At 37.2% G+C, this 16877-nt stretch overlaps 1 protein-coding gene across 1 annotated transcript; it reads right to left on the bottom strand.

The window, feature by feature from the left end:
* Positions 1-13590: 13590 nt before the first annotated feature.
* LOC133878065 (heavy metal-associated isoprenylated plant protein 3) lies at positions 13591-15893 on the bottom strand. Its single transcript, XM_062316553.1, has 5 exons — positions 15749-15893; positions 15406-15616; positions 14803-15008; positions 14407-14494; positions 13591-14301 (listed from the first exon to the last, which is right to left on the bottom strand). Exons 1-5 carry the CDS (start codon positions 15755-15757, stop codon positions 13868-13870), a joined length of 948 nt encoding a protein of 315 aa, XP_062172537.1. The 5' UTR covers positions 15758-15893; the 3' UTR covers positions 13591-13867.
* Between the last annotated feature and the right edge of the window lie 984 nt (positions 15894-16877).

Raw genomic sequence — 16877 nt, 5'->3', positions numbered from 1 at the left:
CTGACAGAAGGAGATGACGCTGGATTGGTCAGGCTCGGGAATGCATCTCCTAATGATCTGATCGGGACAATACTTGAACAAGTAAGGATCCTCTCAGAAAAAATTCTTCACCACGGACATGAATTTGGACTTATCTTGCCGCCCCCAATGCAAAGGCATTTGACCAGTGACAAGATAGTTTACTATGTCAGCAAACCATAGTGAGTGAGCATGAGCAATATGCATCAACTGCTCATCGGGGAAGGTCTCAAAAATGGGGACGGCTTCTTCCGTGAAGTCCACGGTAATCCTCGAGAGATGATCAGCCACCACATTTTCGGAGCCCTTCTTGTCCCGAATCTCAATGTCGAACTCTTGTAAGAGCAAAATCCACCGGATGAGGCGAGATTTAGCATCCTTTTTGGAGAAAAGATACTTCAATGCCACGTGGTCCGAGTAGATGATGACTTTCGATCCTAGTAGGTAGGATCGAAACTTGTCCAGAGCAAATACGACTGCCAGCAGCTCCTTCTCAGTGGTCGAATAATTCAGCTGGGCGTCGTTCAGAGTTCGACTTGCATAATAAATGACGAGGGGAAGTTTGTCAATGCGCTGCCCCAACACAGCTCCAACGGCATAATCGGAGGCGTCACACATGATCTCGAAAGGTGTACCCCAGCTCGGGGGCCGAATGATGGGTGTGGACGTCAGAATTGCCTTCAAGGCCCCAAATGCCTTCTTGCAATCTTCATCAAAAATAAAAGGGGCCTCCTTCACCAATAATTTGCACAGGGGCCGGGCGATCTTGCTGAAATCCTGGATGAATCGCCGATAAAATCCTGCATGGCCCAGAAAAGAGCGAACCTCTTTCACCGTCCGTGGGGACGGAAGGTTGGATATCAGATCTACCTTCTCCTTGTCTACCTCTATCCCCCGACGAGAGATGACGTGCCCGAGCACAATTCCTTGCTGTACCATAAAATGGCACTTCTCCCAATTGAGTACCAGGTTCTTCTCTTTACACCTCTCCAAAACTAACGTGAGGTGGTGCAAACACTCCTCAAAAGATGAACCGAAGACTGAGAAATCGTCCATAACCTAGTTCTAAAGGTTTGAGGATTGATTCAAGAACAAAAGACTAAATAAAAGAGATGGAATGAAATATGCAAATTAAAAGGAACTAAGGCTAAGGAATCCACCCAACCAAATCCAACAACTCACACTCTTGGTTTCCACTTGAATACCCAAAGAACATTAAGCTTAGGGTATCATTCAAGTTTCTCAACCATAAACCCTAGAACCATTAAATGAATCCAACACAAAGACAATTCACAAGAGTACCAATTTGAAATCCAATCATCCAATGTATCATTCAATCACAATGGATATCATCATTCAAACCGATAAAACAATGTATCCATCGGTTGAAACACATCAAATGTCCTATTTCCACCACTAACCACATTCATTGCAAAAGATAAAGCATTAAATGAATGGAATATGATATATCATTAAATATGCAAGTGGTACAGCAAGAGTGTGAGTGTCATCAGTGAAAAGATTTCATCCTCAACCTTAGTTGAGGTTACTAGCCTTCCATGACTAAGAACACCACAAGAAAATGAAGAACAACCATGGAAATAAAAGAAAAGCTTTACAAAGAGGAAGTGTCTGAGAACAAAAGCTACTGAAATACACTACAAAATGCACGAAATTAAACCTATCTACTGTTCTCTCCTCTCCCAACAAGGAGGCATGGCTATGGCTTTTATAGAAGAAAACTAGGGCTAGAAACCCATGTAGAATGACTCCTCTACCCTCCTCTAGGGTTCCTCTCTTGCTAGAGACAACCAAGAACACGAAACCAGCGTGTTCTGTTGCGAAAATCAGAGGGATAGCTGCTTTTTGTCATGTAGGAGCTTCTGATTGGGTGTTCTGGCGCGCTCTGCAAAAGCAGGTTCTGGGAAATTTCGATCGATCGACCGACTTTTATTTCAATCGATCGACTTCGGGCAAAGTTTTGACCGATCTACTTTTAAGTTCGATCGATCAACTTTTCAGGACCTCCGAATTTCCAGTCATTTCCTTATGAAATTTGCTATTCCTCTCTTATTGACCTATAGAAACAGAAAAACACAAAAACTAACCAAAACATCAGAAAATAACAAGGCTAAAGGTCTAACTAGTGCAAATCAAGGGGTCCAAATACACAATATTTGGCACTCATCACTTACTTCCTTCGCACTCAAGGGCTGCATTAATTGAATGTTCATTGCTGGTGAATCAGATGTAAACAGAGTTTGGAAATATGAAATGAAAGCCTTCTCCACTGCATCTGGTGTTGAGCAGACTACACCCTCCCCATCACAAATCTCGGTAATTTGATTTGTCCGCCTCTGTTGCTTCACACTAGCATGGAAATATTTGGTTTTTATCACCATGTTTAAGTCAGTTTTCCTTAGCTCATTGACTCCATTTTAGTTCGTCAACCTCCACCAGCTCATTGACCTCTTGTTGAAGACTATTAATTGTCTCCATATCAATCAACTCCTCCGCACCTTGAAGTTTTACAAGTTGTTTTGTTTTCTGCCGAATAAGAATCTCATTATGGCCTGAATTCTCCTTAGCCCACTTAGAGAGGGCATGCTAACTTCTATTCATTTTCACTTTCAACTTCTCCCAAGTATCCATGTTTCTATTTTTGATGCGCCAAACCTTCTTTATCACCTCTTTGCAGCCGGTTTGTTTTGTCCAGTAGGCTTCATATCTGAATCTTCTCCTTCAGCGTTGACCCCCATTTGACTCTCTACATAATGTAACACATATAGGTGCATGATCGGAGCTTTGGGCTGCTAGTATTTCCACCAACACTAAAGGGAACAAACCACACCAAGTTGCATTTGCTACTACTCTATCAAGTCTTTCTTGTGTAAAGAATGAATCGGTCCTCTTGTTCGTCCAAGTGTAGCGTGGTCCCCAGTATCCCAAATCACTAAGGCATCAATGATCCAGTACATTCTTGAAATCTTCCATTTGGCCCTGAGGACGTCTAACCCCTTCCAACTTTTCAGACTCCTCCAAAATTTCATTAAAATTACCAACACACAACCACGCCATAGGCTCAAACATGCATAGATGGCGCAATAAATCTCATGCTTCCTTCCTTTTCCCAGTCTCCAGATGCCTGTAAAATCCCGTAAATTTTCATGCCGTTACACTATCAGCTGAGATTACTATAGCATTGATATGCTGCCTACTATAATTCTTTATATTTACTAACAAATTATCAATCTAGAGAAGAGCCAAACCACCATTTCTTCCAACACAGCACACAGCAAAAACATTAGTGAATCCAATTTATATTTTTTTGTTATCAAATTGTTGTTGCCTCAACACATTCCATTACTACTCCCACTTAAACTAGGAGTGTCTAGAATTTGATTTGGTCTGGAAGTTTTATCTCCATTCAACTGGAAGTTAGATTGTTGACCAAATTCTTTAAAGAATCCTTATTGAATACAGATTAGAACTAAAACCCAGTTTAACTTGGAGCTAGATTATTCCCACTAGTCGTATTTGTATTGTTCTTTCTTCAATAAATTCAATTTCATTTTTCTCACCCATTTTATCATCACGAACCACTTTCCTTTTAGGTAGTGAAATAAAGTAAAACACCAAATATAAAAAGGAAGCGCTTCTTGCATTTTTCCCTTAAATTCACGACCAAGGGTATTTACTCTGAGCTAGTACCTTGCTGGTAACTAACTTTACGTATCACAACGACATGCACCAGGTAGAGCTATTATCAAATAATAATAATAATGATAAAATAAATTGGTTGAGAAAGTAGTAGCCTGGTGTACGTGTAAGGTTGTTGTTTCAATCAATTCCAATCAACCAAAAAAATCGCCCCCAGAGACTTTATTGCATGGCCTGCGCTATGATGGCAAGGAAAAAGCGACAAGATGGATGTTGGAAATTGCCTTTGCTTTCCTAAAAGATCGACACTCCCGAAGCCCTGTTCAACAACTTGCGTTTCTTTCTTCAATATCTCTAGACTCTAGAGATATGTATATCATTAATTAAGCCTATGAATCTGCGAAGATCACAGAATTGACCCATCTTTCAAACGGATGTGACTACATCCAAAGCTACCCATCTGGCATCTACTCTAAACTTACAATTACCAAGTTTTCTTTCCTTCATTTCTTTTTTCTACGACTGACAAAAAGTTATTAAAAAAATTAAAAAAAAAACTCTCACTTCCTAAATTTAAGGGAAAATTCATATTTAATTTTTAAGTTTTTATCTAATTTAAATTTAGTCATTAAAATTTTAATTTAAAAAATACAATTTTTAAGTTTTATTAAAGTTTAAAATTAGTTTCTTTATCACTTTACTGTTAAAATTAATAATTTGCTGTCTGTCATGTATGTCAGAGTTCATGTCCATACCCCAATACAATGGCATTTCAATAAGTATCAAATTATTCTAAAAATAAATAAATAAATAAAGACCCATAAAAGCCTATCAATAGAGTTTTTGAGAAAATAACAAGTTTAGAGAAGTAAATTAAGGAGGCCAAGAAATGATACCATGGTGATGTTTGAGCAAGTTTTGTTGGAACAAGAGATCTATGAAGAGAACCGGAAGACAAATGACTTGACACTAGTTGGCGTGACAATTAAATATGGAGCGTTGATGTGTCAAATGAGACAAATGTAGGATATGACAAATTGTTAATTTTGATGGTAAAGTCATATTTTAAATTTGGGTAAAACTTAAAAATTATATTCTAAAATTTGAAAACTCGAAAACTAAATCCAAACAAGATGAAAACTAGGGACTGAATATGATTTTTCTTCCTATACAAACACCTCCAAGTTCTCTTTCACATCGATCTCTACCGGTTGATGCATCTCATTTTCCTTTGCGTCTTTCAAAATGTTTTAGTTTTTTTCACAATTTCTCTGTTCTCCAAATCTTCACTTTTCTCCTCAATTTCTTCTAATTCTTTTCCATTCTGAACCTCAACCTCTAATTAATTAATAACCGAAGTTGATTGCTCCTCCATTTTAGATGCTATGATCGAGGTTCTTAATTAAGTTGCTCTTCTCGCAAAATCATCTTTATTTAATGCTCATCCCACCTGAATAAATATATATTAGGAGAAACCTTCATTTACCTCTTCACGTTTCAATGTTTTTGCAATTATATCTCTAAAGTTTAAAAATTTTGTAATGTCACCGGTTCCTTTAAGATTTAGCTTTAAATTAAATGGTTAATATGTGAAATGTCCCTCGTAACCCTGTAAAATTTATAAATGTATAAAATTAACTTAATTAAATAATAAAAATAAAACCGTGGGTAATCAGACCCACAACGATGGGTCAAAGACCATTCAACATTTCAATTTTTTTTAAATAGGGGCATTTTGGGTATTTTAGCATCATCGGTTAGAATTTAAAAGAAAATTCTATCAAAGATGTGACAGGATGTAACATTGCAAATTTTTTAAACTTAGTAACATGACAATACAAAATTTTAAACTTTGGAGATACGATTACAAAAACACTGAAACATGAAATAAATTAAATGATGCTTTCCCTATATATTATCTTGTTTTACAATTTTCTTCCTAAGGCCTCTCCAATCCTATGTGTCCCTCAAATATATCATCCACAACTTCACAAATTACATGATCAGTCCTATAAAACTTTTCAATAAAAATAGGTACTTAAAAAACCTTCTACAAAATACCTTTGGATGGAAGACTTTCGTCCATTTCTTGTATCTTTAGAGTTGATATGATTTTTAAAATTATTACTCGAATCAAAATTTAATAATAATTTATTTCAAATTAAAGAGTAATTTTAAGACATTGCATAAATTTTGGAGAGACAAAAACTTCTAATACTAATTAATGCAGTGCACGGAAAGTGGTCGGGGAATAAATTATAAAATTATGTACTTCAAAAAATTTTAACTTTTTTTTCTTCTTTTTCTTCCGGAGGCGGAGAAGGTCGAGAGTTAACGGCCTTGTTTGTTAAGTTACAGAACAGTAAACAGTAATATGTGTACTGTTTATGTGCTTTTTCTTTTACTTTTTCATATTTCTTACTACCAATCAACATCAAAACATTCTTACTTTTTTTCACTTTTTATATCACATCAATAATTTTTTATTACTATTCAAATAAAAAAATTCATTACAAAACAAAACTTTTTCACATTTTTATATCACATCATCATTTTTTACTAATTCTAAAATTAACAACCAACTACTCCGTTCTGTTCTGTACATGTTTTTGCCAAACAAACCCACATTTAGGTGGGGATGGTAAGTAAGCATATTATGAACCAAGAGAACATATATATAAGAACATCGTACCACATACTTTTTTGACATATCAACCCCGACAACATCCCCAGTGCAATCAGAAAAACTATGTTTCATCCACGGCAGGAATGATCATGTTGGTCATGTATTTTGCTTTTACATGTGATCGAACTATCTCCAACAAATTAAATAGCTTTATGCCTTGGACTCTAGCAATCATTACGAGCATTGTGTGCATCAGTCTCCTAATTTGGTAACAAATATGACGGTAATTATTATTAATTTCTTTTTTAAATATGAAAATTTTGAAGAAATTAGATCCGGTCATGGTGGTGGAAAACTTTATGATTTTAGCTTTCCGGGAAATTAAGGAAGAAAATTCATAGATAAGGTATAGGTATGGAAAAGAGAGTGTCCTATTTTAAACTGAGTGTAAATATGTGTAGATGCCCTCGGAAAAGGACTTTCCCATGAACAAACCCCCTTTTTCCTTTAATCCTCTTTTTGGCATGCCCCACCACTTCTGCTCACATGGGGTTGAGCTCATGCAATCATCACGTCTAAAGGAAAAACGCTCAAAAGAAACTAGCTCCTTTGGTCACATGATTTTTGGAATCTCAAATTACTGAATATGCATAAAAGCAGACCCACTTAATCTCAAATTAATTTATTAAATATATATCATTATTCTACGAGGTTGACCACTTGTGAGGTCAGTGGGCAATTACAATTGGACCTGTACAGAAAAAAAAAAAAAGAAAAGAAAAGAAAAAAAAGACTGTTATCCCCGCTTTGTAATTCTTAACCTTATAATCATATAATCGCTTTTGAAAGTGATTATAAAAGATTGTTAACCGCCTACCTGTTAGCGGTTTTAGAGATAGGCGGAAGCGGTTAATAACTTCTAACCGCCTATCTTTATATATATATATATATATATATAAACACGATAAAAATCCATTAGGAAACACTGCAATAGGCGTCGTTCTGTATTTAAATACAAAAACGATGCTGTTTCATTACTTCAAGAATCATAATATAGGGTTTCATTCTTATTTTAGTACTTCAGTAATGAATATCTTATAAACACTGTTGTGCCGCTGCCCTCTTTCCTGTCAACCCAAAAAGTTACATCTGCATGTATCTCTCAACCTCTCTCAGTCACGACTTCAAGTATTTTTTAGCAAGTCCTCTTAATTTCTTGAATCTTTGCTTTACGTGGATTAATTCCTTAGCATCTGATCTCTCAATCTCTCGTCCATTTCTCAGTCTATCGTCTCTCTTGTCTCAGGTTGCAGTCAGCGGCCCAACAGGAGTGTGGGTGTCGGAGCTTCTTAAGTGACAAGTCCTACTTTGATTATTTCTATTTGCTAATCAATGGCCTTTGATTCTTCTGACCTGTGTAAATATCATGTTCATTTTGAACACTATAAATGGTAGATGGGAAGGTAGAGAGATCGGAATCTCTGTTTTGTGCTTCCCTTTGTACTCTTTTGGGATAAAATAAATATTTTGTAACTTTTTGTATAGACTAAGAAGGATTTCTTAGGGCTCTACCGAAGAATGGGTAATGGTTGGTTTGATGGATTTGTCTATGATTTGTTTTTAACTTTCTAGTTTCTGTTTGATTTACTCGGATTAATATTAATCTTTGTAAGTTCCCTACGTACAGTATGTTGAAAGGTCCAAAAGCCCTTATTATATTTTTTTCTTAACAAAAATAAAAACCGGCTCCCAAAACTAATTCAAAAACGGCTCAAAATGTCTAAAAACTTACTTATAAAAAGCGATTTTCAAATCACCGGTTATAGGTTTTAATAACTATTAACTGCCTAAATAGAACGATTACAATTGTTAAAATTCAATAACCATTTTAAGTGGTTGCGATTAGCAATTTTAGTCAATAACCACTAACCAAAACCACTTACAAGCCTAGCTAAAATATTTTTGTATTCTCCGTACTTTTCGCTCCTTCACACACGTGTCTCTTTCTTTTCACCATGCAAAGAAAATTTATATGATTTGCAAATTGCCAAAATGAATGTGTTTTTGGGAAAGTGTATTTGGTTGTCATGTTGTAAACTTTTCCCTTCCTTTGTGGAAGCCGGAAGGTTCATGTTTCTTTCACGAAGGCAGACAAAACTAGGGGGAACCGAGAACGTGGTGTCATGACATGTGGCATCATCATGTGCATCGCATACATGCATAACAGCCTCATGATGATTCACACGTTCACAATTTTTTAGGAATCCACTGGATAATGTAAGGTCAGTGTGATTCAACACCCCTTTTTTTTCTTTTTTTTTTTTTTGGTCATGGAAACGCACGGTTCTATCACATTTATTATGATTTATAGGCACAATAGCTTTTCTTTCTTCTCTTTTTTGTCTTTTGGTAAGTAGCCCAAGACAATGGCCAAAGAGTTACGAAACTTCTTTCCTTCAAAAATTCTAATAATTGGTACTTTTTATTAAGAGCATTCTTAGTAGTCTCATCAAATTTTACTTACTAAAGTAGTTAAAAATCATTTTTCTCTATTCAGGTGAGCTACTCTTTTAAAATTCTTCCAATAGTCTCACTATTTTAACTATTCACTATCATTATTTCATTTAAATTCTATTTTTTCAGATTTATATATTCTTTTTCTATTTAATCTTTTTATACAACAAGTTACCATACACTTTCATCTTTTTTTCTTTTTTTTTGAATTCCATATACCTTCATCTTGAGATTAGATCATTGCTAAGAAATTCACAAAAGTTTTCATTTGCTTATCAACCAAATTCAATAAAGAAAGAAAGAAAAGAAAAATGAAAAAACTACAAAGTTTATGTCAGGGACAAAGAAAATTAAACCTCCATGTCCATGAAATAAGGACATCATCGTGTGAGAGAGATGAGAGATGGGAGAAGAAAATGAGAGAAAAAAAAAAAAAAAAAAAAGTATGATGATCATGTGAAAGAGAAAGGAGAAGCAAAATTGGTAAGGGCATCCACATCAAGCTCTCCAAAATTTTCTCCAAATTTAACCTAAACTATCTACTTTTTTGATTTTATCTCTTTGATAAGAACCTAAATTACTGAAAACTAAAACAGAGAACTTTCATTGATAATTCATTTGATAATTAGCTCATAGGCTAGGGTTACATTTATAAGCTAGATTATTCAGCAAACAAGGAAAAGAAACATGGCTTATTGACTTGCTATATAGGGATAGGGCTGAGTAGGAAAGTAGCTTTGCTTGCCTTAGGAGGTAGCTGCTTGCCTTAGGTTAAGAAACCCTAATTGATAGATAACCCTAATACGCTAGTTGCCTTATTTAGTGTCTAACAGAAACCCTAATTGATGAATAATCCTAATAGGCTAGTTGCCTTATTTAGTGTCTAATACTCTCACTTTTGAAACATTTTCTACATCAAAACTCTCTAAATATTTCTCTATTTTAATTATATATTATTTTTTATTAGTTTTGAAACTAACCAATTTAACTGTATGAACATCAAATTTTTCTACAAAAAAACAATCCCACCACAATCAGCCAAACACCAACACAATACCACCCAATTTGTAGAAGTGAAAAGAGACACAGAATCAAACTTTACAGATCAAAAATTATGCCCAAAACCCCCCAAATTATCACCTACCCACTTTTAAGTTCCACAAATTAGCCCAAATTCCACCAGACCAATGAATTTTTTCCCAGTAAAATCCTCAATTTCCTTTCCACCAAGTCTCAATTCTTCCCAAAAATGAACACCCCACAAACAAAACCATCCAAAACCACGAAACGCCCAATCGAAACTACTTATTCTTCACCGATTTTTTTTTTCTGCTGCTTTTAATTTTTCTTTCCTTCTTTTTTCAATAAACAAACACACAGAACCTTTTGCCTCCATCAAAGAGAGGAACTAGAGGTAGAGGAACAGAGAGAGCAACTTTACCTTGTGATCTGACTCGGAGGCGAACGCAGAGTAGAGGAGGAGGAAGAGGAACATGAGGGGGAGGGATCGGACGATAGAGGACATGGAGACCACCGACGAACGTTCGGATCTATACTGTCCAAATCCAGATTTTCACAAGGTCCTCCCAGACTTTCTTTGAGCAAATGGGGAGAAAGTGAAGACGGAAGGCGCTCGAGAGAAATGGAAGGGAAGACGGAAGGCGAGGAAAAGTGCGGGAAGCAGAATATAATGGTATTTTTTATTGAATGGCGTAAGAATTGTGAGGGTTAAATTTAGAGAGGTTTTCTGACATGAGGTAGTTTGGAGAAAGGATAGAGAGTTCAATACAGAGGTGTTTTCAACAACTTTCTCTAATATTTGGTGAAAAGTTCAAATTAGAGAGTTCAATATTGATGCTCAACATTCCTAGTAGCCTCACCAAAATAGTTTTTTAGCTATTTTGGTGAGCCAATTTGATGAAAATCCTGAAAAACCACTCCCAGCAGCCTCACCATTTTAACCAAAAAAATTTGATGACTGAAATTATTAACCAAATTAGATGAGACATTTTCACTCAACAACCCACTCACCAAATTTTGTTTTACCTTTCTCTCTCACATGATTAGCACACTTTTTTTCTTTTTTTCTCTCATTTTCTTCTCCCATTTCTCATCTCTCACACAATAATGTCCTTATTTCATAGATATGAATGATTTTTTGTAAAAAGATTATATAGAGAAAAAATAAATAAATATGAAAAAATTATTATTTAAATAGAATAGTGAATATTGACTAGTTAAAATGGTGAGGCTGCTGGGGAATTTTAATAAAGTGACTCACCAGAATAGAAAAAAATAATTTTTAGTTATTTTAGTGAATAAAATTTGGTGAGGCTACTAGGAATGCTCAGTGAATATTTCTCATCAAAATTGGTGAGTATTTTCACTTACCAATTTTTTTTTGTTAAAGTGGTAAGGCTGCTGGGAGTAGGGGTGGGCGCGGGCCGGATTGGGCCGGATTTGCATGTTTTCCACAACCTGCCCCGCAGTGAACGGGTTTGAAACTCAAGATCTGCAACCCGCATAGTGAATGGTCAACCCGCTGGGCCTTGGGTAGTGCAGATCGGGACGGGTTCATGCGGATTCGGGTATTTTTTTTTATTATTTTTTTTCTGGGCCCAAAACTAGAAAAATAATTCACAATTTTGTTAACCCAATTTAAAATTTGAAAATCCCAATTGAATCAACCTCACCAGTAAACAATAACAAGAAGAAAGAACCAGAATTGCCAACAAACCTAACTGTAAAGTACTTTTTTATTCTTTTATGTGATTGTAGATTGAATGGGTATGTGTATATGTGAGAATGTAGAGATGAAAGTGTATATAAGAATGGAATAAGAATAGAGATGAAATGGATAGTGCAGAATTGAATGAAATCAAAGGTACACAATTTGGGCAATTCGTGATTCTTATAATTTTTTTGGAGAAAATTTGATGAAATCAAGGCACACCCCTAGTCATAATTCTTATAATTTTTTTGGGGAAAATTTGATGGTACGAGTATAAAGGGATTGTCGGGCAGCGCGGGGGGGGGGGGGGGGTGTGCGGGTGAGAAAAAATTTAATATCGCAACCCGCCCCATAAATCACGGGTTCGCATATTTAGGGCCCACACTTTTTTAGAAATGTCTTATATCCGTTATTGACGGGACGGGTTGGGGCGGGGCGGGGCGGGGCGGGTTCGCGGTTGCGGGTGGGTTTTGCACACCCCTAGTTGGAAGTGATTTTTTAGTGTTTTCATCAAATTAGCTCACCAAAATAATTAAAAAGCTATTTTGATGAGACTACTAAGAATGTTCTAACTAAACTCATTCAACCTTTAAAAAAGAAGGGAAAAATCATTTCTTAATAGCTTGGGGAGAGTAGCCAAAGTATTCCATTATTTTTATTTTGTTTTTTCTCCCCTTTGATGGGTGAAGAAGGGTCATATATATATATATATATATATATATATATATATATATATATATATATATATATATGTACTCCATATCATTATTGGTGAAGCAGGAGCTCACCGCTCAGATTAGAGAACAGTAATAGCAAATGGGAGAAAGAAAATTAAGGAAGAAGAGTCAGTGAATGTCCCAGTGGGGTTTTCAAAACGTACTCCACTATCGACGTACTTTCCACGAAATGGCTGGCTGGCTGGCTGGCTGGCTTGGTGATGGAAGGGACAAAAGAGGCACTAAACGCTTGGGGTACAGCTACAGCCTACGGGGACGGCAGAAGGAGAATCATAGGCAGCTTAGCTATGTCCTCTGCGCACAACTCTAATACGACACCTACCACTCCAAAAAGAAAAAGTAGGGCGTATTTCGCAGGTTCATGGCTCAATCGTGCCAAATAATTGGTTAGGTCCCACTAGTACTGGGACTGACTCCAAAGGATGATGATGCTCTTTAATTATTTGTCTAGTGTTTTATACTTTTATACTATGACTTTGGTCAGGTTCGCATCCGCACCACATATACACGCCTTGCCCCCTTTGGGGTTGGTAGTTTGTCTTCGTTGAACACTGGGACGGCCACGGCTACTTTAGGCATCACCATTCACCGCCTGTCACCGAGTATGGTAGCTACCCTACCTGTGACAATCACTTGGTAAATTGAGTAATGGTAAATAATCGACTCCCACATAGCTTAGATTGATGTGTCAGAGTCCAGGCCCCCCTTGATCTCTACCCTGGTCCGTCTTTGGTCAGCCGAGAGTTAGGAGGTACATGATGCATATAGGCTATAGCAAATAGCAGGTGAAGATGGATTTTTAACCGTCCATCTAACACCCATACTTTTAGACGCTAATGATTAATTATCAGGCTCCAGTATAAAACAGAACATGGCATGTGGCATTGATTAATGATTATGCTTTGTTGAGATGGAGCTACTTTGTCAAAAATGAAACTGAGGAAAGGTTGTCCTCGAGTTTAGTGTTGGAGCAGTTCATAAATCAAAAATACTTTTACATGGGTGCCGTGGTGTTATAAGATTAATTTAAAACAAATTCATTTAAATAATATATACTTTAGAATATTCCAGATCATGTATCCAAGTCCAACTTGCTATTAATCGCATGTAATTATACAGTCTATTTGGTGGCATATATTTGTTTCTTCCCCCATTTTAAGTTTTAACTGCTACAGGCGTATGAGGGTTTAGATAAAGTGTCTCTCCAACAGTAGACCGCTTCACTGCTAAAAGTCATGAATATCAGACCTTTTTCTTCCTTCCACATAAATCCAAATATATACGCAAGCGACAATTAAGGCTGCTTTTGAAAAAGAAAATATCACTTACTCTTACTATTCAGAATCAATTATATGACCGATTAACAACAAAAACATACCCCGAATATTCAAGCAAGTATCCAACTAGCTATTGGGACTAATTAAACAAAAAAAAAATACCAATTAACTCCTCACCCACCAGTCCAACAACCGGGCCAGGACCATTTGGGTCCAGCCTTCAAACCACCCCGTACTATTCTTCTATCTTTATTTACATTTCACTGTCATCTACTATAATCTCCCACCTTCCAAAACAATTCCCTCACATGATAGAGCAAGCATTCGGGTTTTCGTCGCTGAACATCTGCGGGGCATGCAAGTGCTCCCCCACAAACCCTCCATGCCCATACCCATACCCATGCCCAGGCCCAGGCCCATACGGGGGGTACCCGTACCCATTCCCATACCCAATATTCCCGTACCCGGGAAGTGCCATAATCATTTTATTCCCTTGATCAACTTTGGCATTAGCTTCTTCCTGCCCACCGTCTCCTCCTCCACCCTTCTTCTTCCCACCACCGCCGCCATCACCATCCTTCTTCTCGCCCTCCCCCCCTTCTTTCTCCTTCTTTGGTTGGACGACATCCACTTGCCTCTTAAGCTTCTCATTCAGGCTTTGAGCTAGGGCCTTCGCATCCATAGTACCCTTCACGCACACCAGTTCTTTCTGTCTATCAATCTCCATGCTCTGGTAACCTACAATCAACCACATCGTCTTGTCAATAATTTTACTTCCATTAATTTAACATCAGTTTTCAGAGTGACTGTAACGGAACGGGGTTAAGGGAACGATAACCTCACCTTTGGTCTTCTGAACAGTCTTCTGAATCTTGTCTATGCACCCCTGGCAGTGCAGCACCACCTTCAAAACCGCCGTCGTCACCGGAGGCTGCCCCATTCAATTAAATCAAATTTAAAAGACAGCAACAAAAAACAAACAATTTAGTAAAAAACAAACTAAAAAAGTTGAATCGCAGGAACAAAAAAAAAAAATCGTCCCCACGTGATCGCAAGGAAACAAAGTTCAGGCGCTGATACTCCAATAAATTTGAAAGACAGCATAAAAATGCTAAATTGTGCAGCGTATTAATTGTTAAAATACAACACCACGAGAAGCACCGGAGCACAAGTAGTTAATATTAAAAAGAAAGGAAAGAAAAGAAAGCGGGCGCACGTAAGCGGGGACCAGTGGAGTACCTCTTTGGGTTTTTTGTCGTCGGCTTTCTTCTCAGGTTTTTGGTCTGACTTGTCGTCGGCCTTGTTGTCCTTCTTGGGCTGCGGGGAGAGCAGCTCGACGTTCTTCTTGGCCTTCTGGGCCAGCTTGTCCCGGAGCTTTGTCGGATCCACGTTCCCGACCACCGTCAGTTTGTTGGATTCCAGCTCCGCCTTCACCGTTTCCACGCCTGCACAAGGATTCTAACCAAATTGATTCGAGTCTCTTTGGGCTATTGGAATGGGAATCTGAGGGTAGTTTCGGAAATAACTCGAAATTTATGGGAAGTTGGAAACAGAGGACTGGCATGTGAACCACGTACACGGAAAAGGAAGGGAAACAAAATCCAAATAACAGGGAGGAAAATGAAATCTCTCTAAATAAATAAAATAACTATAGGAAAAAACCCAAAGAGAAAGGGAGATAAAGAGCAGAGAAAAAACAAACACTTGCAAGTCCATTTCCTAATTTTTCTAACATATTCCGAGAAACGAAGTACACAAACGAGAAAGATAACGGCCCGATGTCAAGAACAACAACAAAAAAAAAAAAAACACACGATTTGCTTAAATCGGACAGAGATATACCTTCAAAACCGCGAACGCGTCGTTTAATCTTGTCAGCGCAGCCGTCGCAATGCATGGGGATCTTCAACACCACCGGAATCGGACCCGCCTCCTTCTTCTTCTTCTCTCCCTCGCCATTTTCCTTCTTCTGGGTCTCGTTCTCGTTCTCGTTCTTCATCTCGTTCACTTTCTCCTTCTCGTTTGCATTCTGGCTGTTGTTCTTGTTCTTCTTCTGCAAAGGGAGAAAAAAAAAAAAAAAAAAAAAAAAACCCGAAGAAACTCACCCTCGTTAACATACACAAAATGGGAGATCTAGACACAGAAAGCAATCTGACGGGCTAGTTTTGGTGCCGAGTCGGCTTACCTTGCCCATTGTGATTTGCTTGGTCCCGTCACCGAAATGGGAAGACAAATACGCAAGGAGAGCTCCGTATTTATAGGAGAGAGAAGGAGAGAGAGAGAGAGAGAGAGAGTGTTCTATGTAGAGGAGTAGTGCTGTGAAGGCGGTGCTACCGTGGCCATATATATATAATTATATATATACCATGATCATCATGATGTTGTATTTTTATGGAATGGTATGTATGTGAAAACGCGTGCGACACACGGCCAGTTAAACGTGTGGGTTGGCCTCTGACATGTGCTAGGGCGTTTTAGTGGGAGCAGAGAAACTTCCAGGTAATGTGGTGGGAGGTGGTGAGTGGGCTGTACGGCCAAGTTTAAGGGCTTGGGAAGGCTTGGCTCTTTGGGCTCTTAATTACAGGTTTCTGGTCCTGTGGACCCTCCATGTTCTTCTGATTTTATTTACACAAAATTCTCCATCTTAACTAATTACTCCGAAATCAACACAAAGACAGGAAAAAAAATCAGCACTTTTACGGAATTTGCACAGAAAGTTTATTGCGAATGTGCAACCAAATATTCATCCAAAAAAAAAAAAGAAAAAAGAAAAAAGAATGTGCAATTGAATACTGATATTCCGCCTTCTTATTTCTCGGAAATTCGGAATTCAACAAATTATTTTATTTTTATTTTTCATTTATTCTTTCTGATTTTCACTTTTTGTTTATATAATATATTATTTTATTATTAAAAGTAAGACAGAGGAGGGATGAGTATCCCTGTCTATCATTTCCCTTGTTAATAAGATCCTATCCTCTTTATTGGAGCAAGAGAAAAGCCTCTTTTAAGAATGTGGTTCTTTATTTTACTAATGCCTTCCGTACGTAGGCAACTCCAAACAGGACTTGCCATATAATTGATCTCGATCTTGATCTTGATCTTTCTTAGGGTTAAAGCAAATTTTTGATCGTACTAATTGAGAAGATAGTTATTGAAAAATCATCCGCTTTTGATGCTTAAATCAATAAATTTGATTGAGAGAAAAATTAAATGAAAAGAGTTTAAGAAAAAAGAGTGGAATATCTGATTTAATTCGGAGATATATGACCTTTTTAATGTGAGGTTTTCTTAAAGTGGTCTTTGGTAGGGAA

The sequence above is a fragment of the Alnus glutinosa genome, chromosome 9 (genome assembly GCF_958979055.1).
Source record: "Alnus glutinosa chromosome 9, dhAlnGlut1.1, whole genome shotgun sequence".
Taxonomy (NCBI): domain Eukaryota; kingdom Viridiplantae; phylum Streptophyta; class Magnoliopsida; order Fagales; family Betulaceae; genus Alnus; species Alnus glutinosa.
Note: the sequence above shows the minus strand (reverse complement) of the source record. Positions and strands in the feature narration are given on the sequence as shown.